At 37.3% G+C, this 16,745-nt stretch overlaps 2 protein-coding genes across 6 annotated transcripts in view; one reads left to right on the top strand and one right to left on the bottom strand.

Annotated features, from left to right (window-relative positions):
• Positions 1 to 3,261, top strand: part of LOC133535616 (bactericidal permeability-increasing protein-like) — a 9,211-nt gene extending 5,950 nt beyond the window's left edge. Inside the window, 2 exon segments of the mRNA XM_061875590.1 lie at positions 2,057 to 2,133; positions 2,237 to 3,261. Of these exon segments, the coding sequence (XP_061731574.1) occupies positions 2,057 to 2,133; positions 2,237 to 2,278 (119 nt within the window). The 3' untranslated portion in view covers positions 2,279 to 3,261.
• The window catches only part of cdk5rap1 (CDK5 regulatory subunit associated protein 1), a 67,164-nt gene that overhangs the window by 26,161 nt on the left and 24,258 nt on the right, over positions 1 to 16,745 (bottom strand). For 2 of the 5 annotated variants that reach the window (XR_009802257.1, XM_061875587.1), the window contains exons 10-13: positions 15,100 to 15,230; positions 13,207 to 13,356; positions 7,987 to 8,127; positions 2,906 to 3,062 (exon numbers count right to left, since the gene is read on the bottom strand). Coding sequence is in view for 4 of the 5 variants with exons in the window: in XM_061875587.1 (XP_061731571.1) it covers positions 2,928 to 3,062; positions 7,987 to 8,127; positions 13,207 to 13,356; positions 15,100 to 15,230 (557 nt within the window). In the remaining variant the exon portion in view is untranslated. Of the gene's footprint in view, positions 1 to 2,360; positions 2,500 to 2,681; positions 3,063 to 7,986; positions 8,128 to 13,206; positions 13,357 to 15,099; positions 15,231 to 16,745 lie in introns of those variants that run through there. The other 3 variants (XM_061875585.1, XM_061875589.1, XM_061875588.1) reach the window with 2 other exon arrangements.

The following is a 16,745-nucleotide window of genomic DNA, read 5'->3' as shown; positions in this document are numbered from 1 at the left end:
GCTTGCTAGCATTATTTATTGAACAGGCGTCATCCTGCTTTTCACACGTATCTCTTATGTGTGACTGCCATTTAGTGGTCACACTTATCATTACACCAGGCATGTACCACAACCACAATGAATACATATGTAAGGTGCACCGGGTTATAAGGTGCACTGTTGGGTTTCTTTTGTTTTTTTTTTAATTAAAAGGATTTTAAGTGCCCTGTATAATCAGAAAAGCATGTAATATAATATTGTAGTCAATAGGCGTCACAAAAAAATACCATTCCACTTCAACTTAAAGACAGCATAAGTCGATTCCAGATTGTTAATAATAAATAGGTTAGTGTTTTTAATACATACCATTATTTTTTTGTTTGACTCAATTTACTTGATCAAACTTTTTCTAACACTGCACACGACAAAATAATAAAAGTATGTATGATTCGTGCTGGATCGTATTGAATCAATAAATAGGTATCGGTCAATACTCAGCGCTTTGATATCGGTATCAAACCGAAGGTTAAGAAGTCAGATCCGGACACTTCTAATTTCAAAGACTATCTCAAAAAAATCTATTATTATTGTGTTCGCTCTGCTTAATAATGACTTGCACTAAAAGCAGACGGTCATTAGTAACGTTTACAATAATGTAAAAACATGACTCCCAGAGTCAAAGTAACTCAGTAAACATCCAAAGTAAGGATTGACGTTACAGCCATATTATGATACACCGTATTTCCTTGAATTTCCGCCGGGGCGCTAATTAATTTAAAACCTCTTCTCACTCCTGCGCTTGCCAAAGACATGCGGTAAAAGTAAGCATGCACTACTTATTTTAAAACCTCTTCTCACTCCGGCACTTACCAAAGGCATGCAGTAAAAAAAATAGAATGTGATGTAAGCTTGGACCTTAAATCCTACTGAGTAGCTCTTAATCTTCTTCCTTTTATGCGATTTCAAATGACCGGTATTGAAATCAGCCTCCTCCATTTTGAAAATGATGACAGGGAAAGTGTCACTCGTGACGTCACGAGTTTGACCCGGCGGTAATACTAAGCATGCGGCAATTATTTTGCGAAGTGAGTTTGACCCGGCAGTAATTCAAGGCAGGAGCATACTATATAATTCAAGGCAGGAGCATACTATAAGCCCTGCGGCAATTCAAGGAAATATCATATAATATATATCACCTCCAGGCAACTTCAACCCTTTACTAACACCCTCCCCCATTCACATCCCATCTCCCCAGATTGTAAATAACCAAATGTAAATAATCAAATGTACTTCTAATGTATATACTTGTTCTTATGCTATGTGAACTGACGATGTTCTCTGCTGGCTGTACATATCCTACTAAGTCACACCTACACTGTACATATCCTACTAAGTCACACCTACACTGTACATATCCTACTAAGTCACACTTACACTGTACATATCCTACTAAGTCACACCTACACTGTACATATCCTACTAAGTCACACTTACACTGTACATATCCTACTAAGTCACACCTACACGTTCTCTGTTGATGCAATTGTTGATGACTGAAATGCTGATATCAACCAAACCCTCCTCATCCCACCCCCCAGATTTTAAATAATGTAAATAATTCAATGATTAACTTGTGTGATGACTGTATTATGTTGATAGTATATATTTGTACCATGAATTGATGAAGGTGGACCCCGACTTAAACAAGTTGAAAAACTTATTGGGGTGTTACCATTTAGTTGTCAATTGTAGGGAATATGTACTGAACTGTGCAATCTACTAATAAAAGTTTCAATCAATCAATCACAATATTATTTGTCAAATGAATTAAAAGAGAAACATTTTAAAACAGGTTATAGGTTGGTTAATTGGTGACCTTTGTTTTGACTCCAAGCAAACATACTGTACATGTCTGTAAAGTTTTCACATCCCATCAATATTAAATTATGAATCAATAACACATCACTTGTCTTCTTTAAATGGTGTTTGGTACTTAGATCTATGTCAAGTTACTTTTTTCTCATTTTATGAGAGATATGCATGCTTTTTTACTTACTTTGTATGAATTTCTCCATAGTTCAACTTGGAAAGGGATACCCTCTCCCCGCCCTTGGAAAGATGAAGCTTGCCAACACTCAACTTCATATACTTAAGGTCAGAAACATGACCATTTTTTTGTCTATAAAACCCATCGCTAAATCTTAATCTTTTCATTGTTATACTTTTACTATAATGTGTTACTGTTTTCTTTCTGCAGGACTATTTGCTGATCGGGACGGATGTTCAATTCACAGAGTAATGAAACCTAATCATTTCTTCCTGCATACCACAGAGAATATGTTACACCAATTATTTCGCATTTTTAAAAGAACAGCTTCTACATATACATATTACATTTGAGTCAGGTCTGAGTTTTCCCATTTATTCATTCATTTTGTCACAGGTGAGCTGGAGCCTATCCCAGGACGCGTTGACACATTTAGAGGTGCTGATTAAGCTGACGTGCATGCTTTGGAATTGCTGTAGAAAAGCGGTATGCTCAGAGTAAAAGAACAGCGAGCACATGCAAACTCCATATACAGAATTGAACTCTGGCTCAAGGGCAGCTACATGAACGTTGTGATTTATCTTCAACACTGTTGCAATAATTGTGTGATCAAACAAGAGAGAGAGAGTGAAGAAGAAGGTTGTGAATCTGCAGATGCAATACTATTTGGTCTTTTAATAGCTTTATAAATTCCAACACATAAATACTGTGTGTTACTCAAAGGAATACAAATTCACAAACAAATCTAACTAGAATACAATGAAGTCAGCATGGTTTACAGTGTGTTATGCTTACATATTTTCACTGTGTATTAACACAAACACAGTGCTAAATTATCTTTTCGACAGGGTAATTTATTTGAATAGATTGACTCCTAACCTGTCAGTAGTGCTGCTTGTGGTCATGTGGCAATCATGGTTGGTTCCGTGGCCAAATGGGCATCACGTTGTTGCCTGGGCAGAGGTTGTGACTGCATCATTAGGGAGCTGTGACGCAAGGCTTGACCTCTCAAGCTCTGTGAGCTGGATGACATTATCTACATGGAAAGAAAAGGGCGAAGTTATTCATTGATAATGCTCTTTTTGCTGTTCAATTCCTAAATTGCTGTGTGTCTTCTCTAACAAGACAATCATGTGAAAATATTTGATTCTGGCAATTGAAATCCTGTATGCTTAAAGGGGAACATTATCACAATTTCAAAAGGGTTAAAAACAATAAAAATCAGTTCCCAGTGGCTTGTTAAGTTTTTTTCAAAATTTTACCGGTCTCAGGATATCCCTAAATAAAGCTTTAAAGTGCCTTATTTTGGCTCTCTGCGAAGACACTGGCCATTTCCCTGTGACGTCACACAGTGCTGCCAATGTAAACAAACAACATGGCGGTTACCACAGCAAGATATAGCCACATTAGCTCGGATTCAAACTCGGATTTCAGCGACTTAAGCGATTCAACAGATTACGCACGTATTTAAACAGATGGTTGGAGTATGAAAATATTGAAGAAGAAACTGAAGCTATTGAGCGAATAGCTATTGACGCTATTCATAGCCATAGCATGGCCGAATAGCTGCGTTAGCATCGCCGGTAAAATGTGCGGACCAAACGATCAGGACTTTCGCATCTTTTGACACTGGAGCAACTTAAATCCGTCGATTGGTAAGTGTTTGTTTCGCATTAAATGTGGGTGGAAGGAAACGTAATATAGTTGCAAATGCATCTACAGGTTATCCATACATCTCTGTGCCATGTCTGCTTTAGCACCGCCGGTAAATAGCATGTTAGCATCGATTAGCTGGCAGTCAACATCAACAAAACTCACCTTTGTGATTTGGTTGACTTAATGGTTGCAAATGCATCTGCAGGTTATCCGTACATCTCTGTGCCATGTCTGTCTTAGCATCGCCGGTCAAATGTGGAGACACTCTGGTACATTCAATGGGGGTCTGGCGGGGGACACTTTGGCATCTTGGGGCCAGTGGTGCAACTTGAATCCCTCCCTGTTAGTGTTGTTACACCCTCCGACAACACACCCACCAGGCATGATGTCTCCAAGGTTCCAAAAAATAGTCGAAAATAACAGAGCTGAAACCCGGTGTTCGTAATGTGTTGAAAATGAAAATGGTGGGTGTGTTACCTCGGTGACGTCACGTTCTGACGTCATCGCCTCCAGCGCGATAAACAGAAAGGCGTTTAATTCGCCAAAATTCACCCATTTAGAGTTCGGAAATCGGTTAAAAAAAATAGATGGTCTTTTTTCTGCACCATCAAGGTATATATTGACGCTTGCATAGGTCCGCTGATAATGTTCCCCATTACTGATCACAGACCAGTACAAGACCATGGAACATTTCCTGCAGGACAGAGACATTAATTCTTTCTTTTTTTTGACATTACGACTATTTTACTTTGGAAAAATGACCACTTTTCTTTGTTACATCATTAAGCCCACATACTAACTGTACGCCAAATACTCTCAAAAAGTGATTCTCAAACAAAGAATCACTTAATGAAATATTCAAACACTATGTTACTGTTCAACCGTGTGTCATGTTACGGTGGCCAAACCTATTAAATATACTTGTTAAATAAAACCTTTGTCTTGTTTTTAATGAATACTTGGGCCGACGACGCTACTGTGTTTTAATGTTGGTCATTATGGTGGTACTTGGAGAGCTAAGTGTTTTCTGAGGTGTACTCAACGAAAAAGGTTTGAGAACCACTGATCTAAAGTAATTATTTTCACAAGATTCATCTATAAAGTATTGTCCTTTAAGAAGATATACTCTAATGCAGGGGTCAGCAACCTTTTTGAAAGCAAGAGCTACTTCTTGGCTACTGATTCATGCCAAGGGCTACCAGTTTGATACACACTTCAATAAATTGCCAGAAATAGCCAATTTGCTCAATTTACCTTTAACTCTGTTATTATTAATAATTAATGATATTTATCTTGGTGGAAACACTGATTATCTTAATGATTTCTTACCATAAATATATATAGAAACAGATAAATATCCCCCCCAAAAACGGGTATTTCTGTCTGTCATTCAATGATGAAAAAAAACACTTAATTGAACGGTTTAAAAAAGGAGAAAACACGGAAAAAATGAAAATTACATTTTGAAACATAGTTTATCTTCAATTTCGACTCTTTAAAATTCAAAAAAAGAAGAGAAAAATAGCGAATTTGAATCTTTTAAAAAAAAATTAAAACAAGAATTTATGGAACATCATTGGTCATTTTTCCTGATTAAGCTTAATTTTAGAATTTTGATGACATGTTTTAAATAGGTTAAAATCCAATCTGCACTTCGTTAGAATCCATAACAAATTGGATGAAGCTATATTTCTAACAAAGACAAATCATTATTTCTTCTAGATTTTCCAGAATTTTTTTTTTAAAAGCAATTCAAAAGACTTTGAAATAAGATTTAAATTTGATTCTACAGATTTTCTGGATTTGCCAAAATCATTTTTTTGAATTTCAATCATAAGTTTGAATATTTCACAAATATTCTTAGTCGAAAAAAACAGAAGCTAAAATGAAGAAATAAATAAAAATGTATTTATTAATCTTTACAATAAAAAAAAAATAATTTACTTGAAGGTTGATTTAAATTGTCAGGAAAGGAGAGGAAGGAATTTAAACGGTAAAAAGGTATATGTGTTTAAAAATCCTAAAATCATTTTTAAGGTTGTTTTTCTTTTTCTAAAATTGTCTTTCTGAAAGTTATAAGAAGTAAAAAAAAATAAATGAATTTGTTTAAAGAAGTGAAGACCAAGTCTTTAAAATATTTTCTTGGATTTTCAAATTCTATTTGAGTTTTGTCTCTCTTAGAATTGAAAATGTCGAGCAAAGCGAGACCAGCTTGCTAGTAAATAAATACAATTTTAAAAATAGAGGCAGCTCACTGGTAAGTGCTGCTATTTGAGCTATTTTTAGAACAGGCCAGCGGGCGACTCATCTGGTCCTTACGGGCGACCTGGTGCCCGCGTTGGTGACCCCTGGACTAATGAAAGCGGTTGATGAAATGACACTGTATTTAGAAAGTAAGTTACAGTCCGAAAACTTTTTTTTAACTAAAGTAATTTCTGTCAAGTTTGTTGACCCCGTAATTTGTTTTTTAGCTGCATTGTTAGTTTTCGTACGCAAACTATCACAGCAGGTGGAAAACCTCACATCGTATTAATAAGTGTGATTGCTGATTTGAAAACAAACTGCTGATAATGTATTTCTTATACAGAATGTATAATTTATGACCTCCATACAACTTTTTCACCTCTGACACAATAACAATATAGGAGCCTTGAGTATTGGTCGATACCCAAATTGATCTGATACGATATCAGCACGATTTTTATGTACTTTTATAGTTTTTAGTGTGGGATGTTAAAAAAGGGTTGATCAAGTAAAACTACTGAAACTGAAAACAACGGTATGTTTTGAATCATAAGTTACACACTAACCCAGGGGTCCCCAAACTGGATCCGGCCCGCCAGCGTCCAAAGAAAAAAAAAAAAAAAATATATATATATATATATATATATATATATATATATATATATATATATACATACATACATATATATATACCGTATTTCCTTGAATTGCCGCCAGGGTGCTAATTATTTTCAAACCTCTTCTCACTCCTGCGCTTACCAAAGGCATGCGGTAAAAGTAAGCATGCGCTAATTATTTTAAAACCTCTTCTCACTCCTGCGCTTACCAAAGGCATGCGGTAAAAGTAAGCATGCGCTAATTATTTTAAAACCTCTTCTCACTCCGGCACTTACCAAAGGCATGCAGTAAAAATTTGAGTGTGATGTAAGCTTGGACCTTAAATCCTACTGAATAGCTCTTTATCTTCTTCCCTTTATGCGATTTCAAATGACCGGTATTGAAATCAGCCACCTCCATCTTGAAAATGATGACAGGGGAAGTGTCACTCGTGACGTCACGAGCTTGACCAGGCGGTAATACTTAGCATGCGCTAATTATTTTGCGAAGCAAGTTTGACCCGGCAGTAATTCAAGGCAGGCGCATACTATAAGCCCTGCGGCAATATACCCTGGCCAAAATTTTTTAACCAAATGCGACCCCCGAGTCAAAATGTTTGGGGACACCTGCCCTAAGCTCTTTATCCACCATATGGAATGGATTTATACTGTCTTTAAATTGAAGTGATGTGGTAACTGGTATTTAGTGGCCACAATAATTCATTGCGTTAAGCTTAAGACGCAGTAAGTTGAATGAAGCAGACACGTTTGTTACTGGATACTTTATAATATGCTTCTGCCTTGGAGACTTTGTATCTGTAAGTAATATGTAGCTTTAATTATTTGATGGTGTTTAATTAAGGACATGTATGTCTAGCTACTTGAGTTTTACTACTAAAAAAATACAAATAAAGTATGTGCATTCAAAGTATTTGGATAGTTAAACTCATTTTCAAAAAATGGAGCATTTGAAATCAGTTGCGTGAAATGCAAGCTTATCGAGTTAAAACAAAGTAATGTCACCCAGAGTCAAAGCTATGATTAAAAAAAGGCAGCTTCAAATTTGAATAATGAACAATTTGGTGAAAGTTTCTGGATGAAATAGTTTTTAATATTTAAAGTGTAGATGTCCAGTCAGTTATTTGAGATTATCTCTATGAAACAGATTGTTTTAAAAATAACAGACAAAAACCTTTTGGGAAAACTGCGGTCAAGCAGGGAACAGAAGTTATGACTTTTGCGGATTGGGCAGTGACACCTACCACCTTGACCTTATTTAAGCACAATTACTCAAAATCTATAAGTGATTTGAAAAATACATGTTGACATGACTAATTGAAACACAAGTGGAAGTTAACTGCTTATCAAGATAAGCAACATTATGCTTAAAAACTACAATATGTCTCCACACTGAGGTATGCTGCACTGTAATAGAGCGATCCATCTTGTGGGCCTTAATCTCACCTTCACCAGGACATAATCTCCAGGGTTGACTGCAGCGGTATTGGACTCTGCAGACTGAGCAGCCACATCCTCTCTCGAGAAAATCACTCTCATGTTGCCATCTGTTCTCCCACACAGCTCCTTGGCAGATCTCTTACTCTCCTGTAGAAAAAAAGGATGGTGCCATGAGCGCTGTTGCTTGGTAACATGAAGGTTACCGTACCCCAGTACGATATGTGCACCTTCTACGCAGAAGGAGCTTTGTTAAACATTACAAATGCATTTTACGGATTTCTATAGATATTTTGATTCGGGAGAAGCGTCACTGCATGAAATAAATTGGAAAGTGCAGCACATGATAATTGTGTACAACAGAGACAAATGTACAAAACCCAAAACCAGTGAAGGCGGTATAGCTCGGTTGGTAGAGTGGCCGTGCCAGCAATTTGAGGGTTGCAGGTTCGATTCCCGCTTCCGCCATCCTAGTCACTGCCGTTGTGTCCTTGGGCAAGACACTTTACCCACCTGCTCCCAGTGCCACCCACACTGGTTTAAATGTAACTTAGATATTGGGTTTCACTATGTAAAAGCGCTTTGAGTCACTAGAGAAAAGCGCTATATAAATATAATTCACTAATTCACTCACAAGTTGTGTAAATCATGAATAAAAACAGAATACAATGATTTGCAAATCCTTTTTAAAGGCCTACTGAAATGAGATGTTCTTATTTAAACGGGGATAGCAGCTCCATTCTATGTGTCATACTTCATCATTTCACCATATTGCCATATTTTTGCTGAAAAGATTTAGTAAAGAACATTGACAACAAAGTTCGCAACTTTTGGTCGCCAATAAAAAAGCCTTGCCTGTACCGGAAGTAGCAGACGATGTGCACATGACATCACGGGTTGTAGGGCTCCTTACATCTGAACATTGTTTATAATCATGGCCACCAGCAGCTAGAGCTATTCGGACCGAGAAAGCGACAATTTCCCCATTAATTTTTCTTTTTATAAATGTTTTTATTGAATTTGACAGGTATTACAATGTACAATAGAACAGTCAACACATTTTCCCCTTTTTTTCCCACCCACTTCCAAGAACAACAACCCAACTCATACCCCATACACACATAAACCCCCCTCCCCCCCAGGTCCTACATAAGTTAAAAGGTACAGTGACAAATGGAAAATAATTAGTACATCACTTTCTTCTCAACATAGGCAGATAGTAAATATACACCCGGAATAAATATTTAAAAAAATAAATAAAAAGAAGCTGGTTTTTGAAAGGTGAACTTTTCATGTGTCCTGTAACGTCTTTAATTTAGCTATGTAGTCAACCATACAGCCCCAAACAAAATAAAACTTCTCATGTGCCCCCCTAAGATTGAACTTTATTTTTTCCAGCTCTAAATGCATCATAAGATCTTTAAGCCATAAAGAGGCTTTGGGGCAGAAAGGTGACTTCCACTCCAGCAAAATTCTCCTACGTGCTAATAAGGATGCAAAGGCGATACTAGCCTTAAATTTTCTCCTTATTTGGGGATCTGATAAAGTCCCAAAAATAGCCATTTCTGCACATGGTGTCAGATTTAAATCCAGTGCTTTAGCAAGGTGTTTGAAAATAGTTGTCCGATAATCCAGCAAATGGGGACAAGACCAAAACATGTGCGTCATGTTTGCAGGTGACATGTGACACCTGTTACAAGTATCCCAGATATTGGGATATATTTTGGAAAGTTTAGAGTTAGTGAAATAAATACGGTGGACAACCTTAAATTGTATTAAATTAAGCCTTGAACAGGATGTACTGTTGTTCATTTGGGTTAAGGCAGAATCCCAATCTCCATCATCTATGGATCTGCCAAACTCTTCTTCCCAATTCCCTCGGATTTTATCAAGACATGTTTTACCAAACTGGGAGATTAAGGTGTAGATTTTGGAAATTAGGCCTTTCTGATTTGTGGGAATATCTAAAATTGAATCAGTTAGCGAATTTGGTGGAGTATTAGGGAAAGAGAGACTTATTTGATTTAACAAATTTACGAACCTGAAAGTATCGAAATAGGTGAGATTTTGGTAGGTCAAATTTTTCAAACAGTTCACTGAAACTAGCGAAAACATCACCAATATATAAGTTAGCCTGCTAAGGTTTGACTGCTTCCATAGAGAAAACGCTCCATCTGTACTAGGAGGGAGGAAGATGTGGTTGTTATGAATGTGGCTGTGGTTGGGTAAGTCCTGCAGGCCGAAAGTATTTCTAAATTGAGACCAGATTCTAAGGGTAGAAATGACAATTGGACTACAAGTAAATTGGGATGGTCGATAATTTCCCCATTAATTTGAGCGAGGATGAACGATTCGTGGATGAGGAAATTTAGAGTGAAGGCCTAGAAAAAAAAAAGAAAGAAAAAAAAGTAAAAAAAAAAAAAGGGTGAGGGCAGTGAGAGCAATTCAGATATTTTTATTCACATTTACTAGGATAATTCTGGGAAATCCCTCATCTGCCTATTGTGTTACTGGTGTTTTAGTGAGTTAAATAGTACCTTAAAGTCGGAGGGGTGTGGCCACGGGTATTTTGGCTCCGCTGATCTCCGCTAAGAGGAGACTTATTTCCACAATTTTCTCACCGAAAACTGCCGGTTGACATGTAGTCGGGATCCATGTTGGCTTGACCGCTCTGATCCATAGTAAAGCTTCACCTCCGGGAATTTTAAAGAAAGAAACACCGTGTGTTTGTGTGGCTAAAGGCTAAAAGCTTCCCACCTCCATCTTTCTACTTTGACTTCTCCATTATTAATTGAACAAATTGCAAAAGATTCAGCAACACAGATGTCCAAAATACTGTGTAATTATGTGATGAAAAGAGAGGACTTTTAGCCGTGAGTAGTGCAGGCCTAACACGTCTCCTCCAACCAATAACGTCACAAACACGCGTCATCATAAGCGTCATCATTCCACGACGCTTTCAACAGGAAACTCCGCGGGAAATTTAAAATTACAATTTAGTAAAGTAAAGCGGCCGTATTGTCATGTGTTGCAATGTTAATATTTCATCATTGATATATAAACTATCAGACTGCGTGGTGGCTAGTAGTGGCTTTCAGTAGGACTTTAAACCTAAAATCTATTGAATGGACTGCAAAGACAAGATATCTAATGTTCGAACTGGAAAACTTGACTTTTTGCAAATATTAGCTCATTTGGAAATTGATGCCTGTTTCAACATGTTTCAAAAAAGCTGGCACAAGAGGCAAAAAAGACTGATAAAGTTGAGGAATGCTCATCAGACACGTATTTGGAACATCCCACAGGTGGACAGGCTAATTGGGAACAGGTGGGTGCCATGATTGGCTATGAAAGCAGCTTCCATGAAATGCTCAGTCAATCACAAACAAGGATGGGGCGAGGGTCGCTACTTTGCGAACAATTGTGTGAGCTAATTATTTTAGAACAACATTTCTCAACGAGCTATTTCAAAAATTTTGGGATTTCACCAGCTAAGGTCTGTAATATCATCAAAAGGTTCAGAGATTCTGGAGAAATCACTGCACGTAAGCAGCAAGGCTGAAAACAAACATTGAATGCCCGTGACCCTCTATCGCTCGGGTGGTACTGCAACAAAAACAGACATCAGTGTGTAAATGATATCACCACATGGGCCATTTAAAGTGCGTAATATCATAAAAAGGTTCAGAGAATCTGGAGAAATCACTGCCCCTCATCAATGATATTACAGACCTCCGATCCCTCAGGCGATACTGCATCAAAAAGCGACTTCAGTGTATAAAGAATATAACCACGTGGGCTCAGGAACACTTCAGAAAACCACTGTCAGTAACTACTAGGGGTGTAAAGGTACGTGTATTTGTATCGAACCGTTTCGGTACGGGGGTTTCGGTTCGGCACGCGGGCGTACCGAACAAGTTCGGAAGCAGAAGTCTTCACAAGCTGCTCTGCTTTCTGCCTCTGTCTCTGTCTCTGCCTCATTGTCTTGCCCACATAACCATCTGATTGGTTACATACAAAGCCAATCAGCAGTGCGTATTCAGAGCGATGTAACAGCCAATCAGCAGTGCGTATTCAGACTTCAGAGCGATGTAGTCAATCATTCAGCATCGAGCAGAGATATTCGTTTAGCAGGGGAGGAGCGGACTCTACCCAAATTATACTAAACACTTCCCAGTCACAACTATTACAAACATCACTATGAGCCCGTTGACCTTCTAGAAACTTAAACTGCAGCTTAGCTCGCTCACAGTATAGGCTTGAGATGAAGGCTAATTAGCTTTCAAAGTAACGTTAGCTCATTTTGCTGTGTGTGTGTGTGTTAGGGGCAGCAAAGCCCTGTCTGTCTGTTATTTCATTGAATTCCATTGTGTTTAGGGATGAATAGTCTCTCCTATTGCAATTGTACTATTTTTCAGCTATAGTTACATGAATCATTAGTAATGTAGCAGTCTAGTTTTGAATAGCAGGGTCCCTGCTATCACATGTTGATAAAAATACAACATTTACATAACAAAAGTCAACTACAGGCTTCCCAAATGCTGTAATAAATTAAGCATGATGAGTTGACTTGAAAGTGTTTCAATGGAAACTGTTTAATGTTGCACTTTTTATATGTAGAAGAAAGGTTTTTTCATTTGATTTAATCAAAGCAACAACTTGAGGCAGTTTAATGTGGATTAACGTGGGCAGAATTATTATAGTGTTCCCAATGTTAAAAGGATAAAGCCATTGTTTACAAATTTGGTAAATAAATAACCCAAAAATTTATATTTTGTTGTTTTCTTACTGTACCGAAAATGAATGGAACCGTGACCTCTAAACCGAGGTACGTACCTAACTGAAATGTTTGTGTACTGTTCCACCCCGAGTAACTACAGTTTGTCGCTACCTCTGTAGGTGCAAATTAAAACTCTACTATGCAAAGCGAAAGTCGTTTATCAACAACACCCAAAAACGCCGCCGGCTTTTTCCCTTTTTTGGGCAGCGGGGGATGCTGGAGCCTATCTCAGCTGCATTCAGGCGGAAGGCAGAGTTCACCCTGGACAAGACGCCACCTCATCGCAGGGCCAACACAGACAGACAGACAACATTCACACACTAGGGCCAATTTAGTGTTGCTAATCAACCTATCCCCAGGTGCATGTTTTTGGAGGTGGGAGGAAGCCGGAGTACCCGGAGGGAACCCAGGCAGTCCCCCTCTGGTTAAATTCAGAGTGCAGTACTCACCCCCTCCACCAGGACAAGCTGTGTGCTGCCAACAAGAGCAGCGTTGATTTTTGCGGCTTCCTGTCTGAACGCACTGATGCACTCCTCCAGCCTGTGTTTCTTCACCGCAACTGGCACGTTGTCTTGAAGGGAATGGAAGGCGTGGGTTTTCTAGGTTGGACAACCACGTGAGAGCAGTCAAATGGACAAACTGAAATAAATTTAACATATTACAATATTTTTTTATTTTCTTTGCATTGGTTATTGCACAACCAGTGTTGCCAACACAGACTGAACTAGGATCGTAAAATATATTATGTATAAATTAGGGTTGTGGGGAAAAAAAATTGATTCGAATTTGAATCACGATTCTCACATTGTGCGATTCAGAATCGATTCTCATTTTTAAAAAATAGATTTATATATACATATTTCTTTTTAATCAATCCAACAAAACAATACACAGCAATACCATAACAATGCAATCCAATTCCAAAAGCAAAGCTGAGCCAGCAACACTCAGAACTGCAATAAACAGAACAATTGAGAGGAGACACAAACACCACACAGAACAAAACAAAAGTAGTCAAACAAAAATGAATATTATCAACAACAGTATTGATATTAGTTATAATTTCAGCATAGTAGTGATTAAAAATCCATCATTGACATAATCAGACATTTATAATAAAAAAGAACAATAGTGTCACAGTGGCTTACACTTGCATGGCATCTCATAAGCTGGACAACACACTGTGTCCAATGTTTTCACAAAGATAAAATAAGTCATATTTTTGCTTCCTTTAATAGTTAAAACAAATTTACATTATTGCAATCAGTTGATAAAACATTGTCCTTTACAATTATAAAAGCTTTTTACAAAAATCTACTACTCTGCTAGCATGTGAGCAGACTGGGGTAGATCCTGCTGAAATCTATGTATTGAATGAATACACAATCCTTTGAAAATGAAAAAAAAAACTAAACTTCCACATTATCATAATGGTGGTACTGTGTGTAGAATTTTGAGGACAAAAATGCATTGCATGTATATCATTATGGAATTAGGCTGTAACACAGGGGTCGGGAACCTTTTTGGCTGAGAGAACCATACAAGCCAAATATTTTTTAAAGTATTTCTGTGAGAGCCGTATAATTTTTTTTTTTTTTTAAACACTGAACACAACTATATGCGTGCATTTTTAAGAAAGACCAACATTTTTAGAGTTTAATAAGTCTCTTATTCTTTTTAATAACATTGTTATTCTGAGGCTAACCAACAATAAATAAAATACTTCTTACCATTAATGCGACTTCTTGAACAGGTGCGGTAGAAACCGGATGGAAGGATGAAAATGCATGAGAATGTTTTATATTTTGAACGTTATTTTTGAAACTGATTACCAACCGAATTATCCATGACTTATCGTGTTAAGCTAAGATTTATCTGAGAGCCAGGTGCAGTCATCAAAAGAGCCACATCTGGCTGGAGAGCCACAGGTTCCCTACCCCTGTTGTAATAAAAATGTGGAAAAAGTGAAGCGCTGAGAAAATTTTCCAGTTTCACCGTGGGTCTCCTTTTGAATAACGAGTGATTGTGGGATGAGGTGTTTCTGTATATGTTGCTGCTTAGTGTTGTCTTGTTTTCTATGTGAATACTTGTTATTTTATAAGCCATAATTTCATTGTCTTTAGTCGTCGTGTCATTTGTTTTCTCCAATGTATGACAGGTGGTGTCAAATAAAGGACTGGGGATCAAAAATGAGCTGTTAACTAAATTTGGTGCACTCATGGAATCACTCTGAATAATGTATCATGCACACTTTCCATAAACCATATAATTATTGCTTTTTTATTATTATTAATTTATTTACAAATTCATTTACAGTGTTTCTATTTTTAGGGATTACTCACCTTTCTCATACTGTAGGCAAAGAGGAAGCCTACGTTGTAGCCCACTTCTCTGATAAGTGACAAAGTCTGCTGGTGGTCTTCCTCCGTCTCACCACAGAAGCCTGAGATGAAGTCACTGCTGAGACTAACCTCTGACGCACACAAGCAAAGTTGTTAGCTCAAGTATAAAAACAAAATATGCAAATGTAAATTGTTGCTGTATTTAGAATGCTCTCTGAAAAGGTGCAGTTCAAGTAAACATGCATGTTAGGTCAAATCAGGAGTCAGCCACCCAAAATGTTGAAAGAGTCATATTGGACCAAAAATACAGAAAAATAAATCTGTCTGGAGCCGCAAAAAATGAAAAGCCGTATATGAGTCTTATAATAAAGGCACCACATGACATAAGTGTCTATGTTAGCTATAATAGCCTACTATCAATATGACTATATGTCAGAGGCTGAAGCAAATCTTCGTTGACAGAAATGTTGAAATGTAATATTTATTCTAAACATTTTTACAAAATTAGAAATGGACAAAAGGTATAGATGTGTGTGTCCAAGTTAAAGGAACCGGCTGGCTGTCTTCTTTTAATAGATTTATTACAATCTTTAGTAAACTTGGTAATGTTTGCTGTAGTCTGGAACAATGTGACACAAATAACTATCTGAAATGCAGCCAATATTACATACAGATAATGTGTCACGAGACATGCAAAATTCAATTATATACAAAGAGGATAAAAGTAAAGGATATTAAATGAGCTCAAATATACCTACAAGTATGTACATGCAGCTAGCCTAAATAGCATGTTAGCTTGCAGTCATGCACTGACCAAATATGCCTGATTAGCACTCCAAGTCACTAACATCAACAAAGTGCACCAAAGTGCATTCACACACAGTGTAGGAGCCTAAATGCTGTTTAAGTTATTTTACATTTTATGGAAGGTGCTTTATGTTTATTCAGCCAAAATGGGACTATTTACTTTATTTAAATAATATGAAATTGTATACACGACTTGTCCAGGGTGTAAGCCGCCTTCTGCCTGATTGTAGCTGAGATAGGCGCCAGCGCCCCCCGCGACCAAGCGGTAGAAAATGGATGGATGGATGGAAATTGTATACATTACATGCTTAAAATAAATATAAGGAACACTTTATCTGTAATTATTATATTTGTCTGAATAATTTGATGATGTACTATTTCATACTGCTTTAATACAGTGAAGATTACGTAACTGTTTAATTGCATATATGGCGGAAAGATCTGTGTGGTAATTTGGTTTTGGACACAATGTATTGTGGGTAATGGCAGTCAGATACGGTGGAATCGAGCCACACAGTTTTTTGACCTCACTCTTACTTTTTCTTACTCTGTTTTCTTACTCTTTCTTACAGTAACAAACTGGCTTTATTTTGCCATTCATTTGTTCCCACATCATTATTGTTTTACGTTTTTGAAGGATTAAGTTCACAAGTAAAAGATACAAAACAAAGAGGAGCGTCTGGCGTTTTGTTTGTTGTTACCGCATCAAGCGCAGCAGGAGAAAGTAGAGGAGCGTCAAGCTAAGGCTTCATTAGGAATCTACACACAGCATAAAACCTTTGGTGGACAAAATGAGACAAAGGAGTGGAAAATTTTACATGTAAACAAACTGTTAAGTT

The sequence above is a fragment of the Nerophis ophidion genome, linkage group LG16 (assembly GCF_033978795.1).
Source record: "Nerophis ophidion isolate RoL-2023_Sa linkage group LG16, RoL_Noph_v1.0, whole genome shotgun sequence".
NCBI lineage: Eukaryota > Metazoa > Chordata > Actinopteri > Syngnathiformes > Syngnathidae > Nerophis > Nerophis ophidion.
Note: the sequence above shows the minus strand (reverse complement) of the source record. Positions and strands in the feature narration are given on the sequence as shown.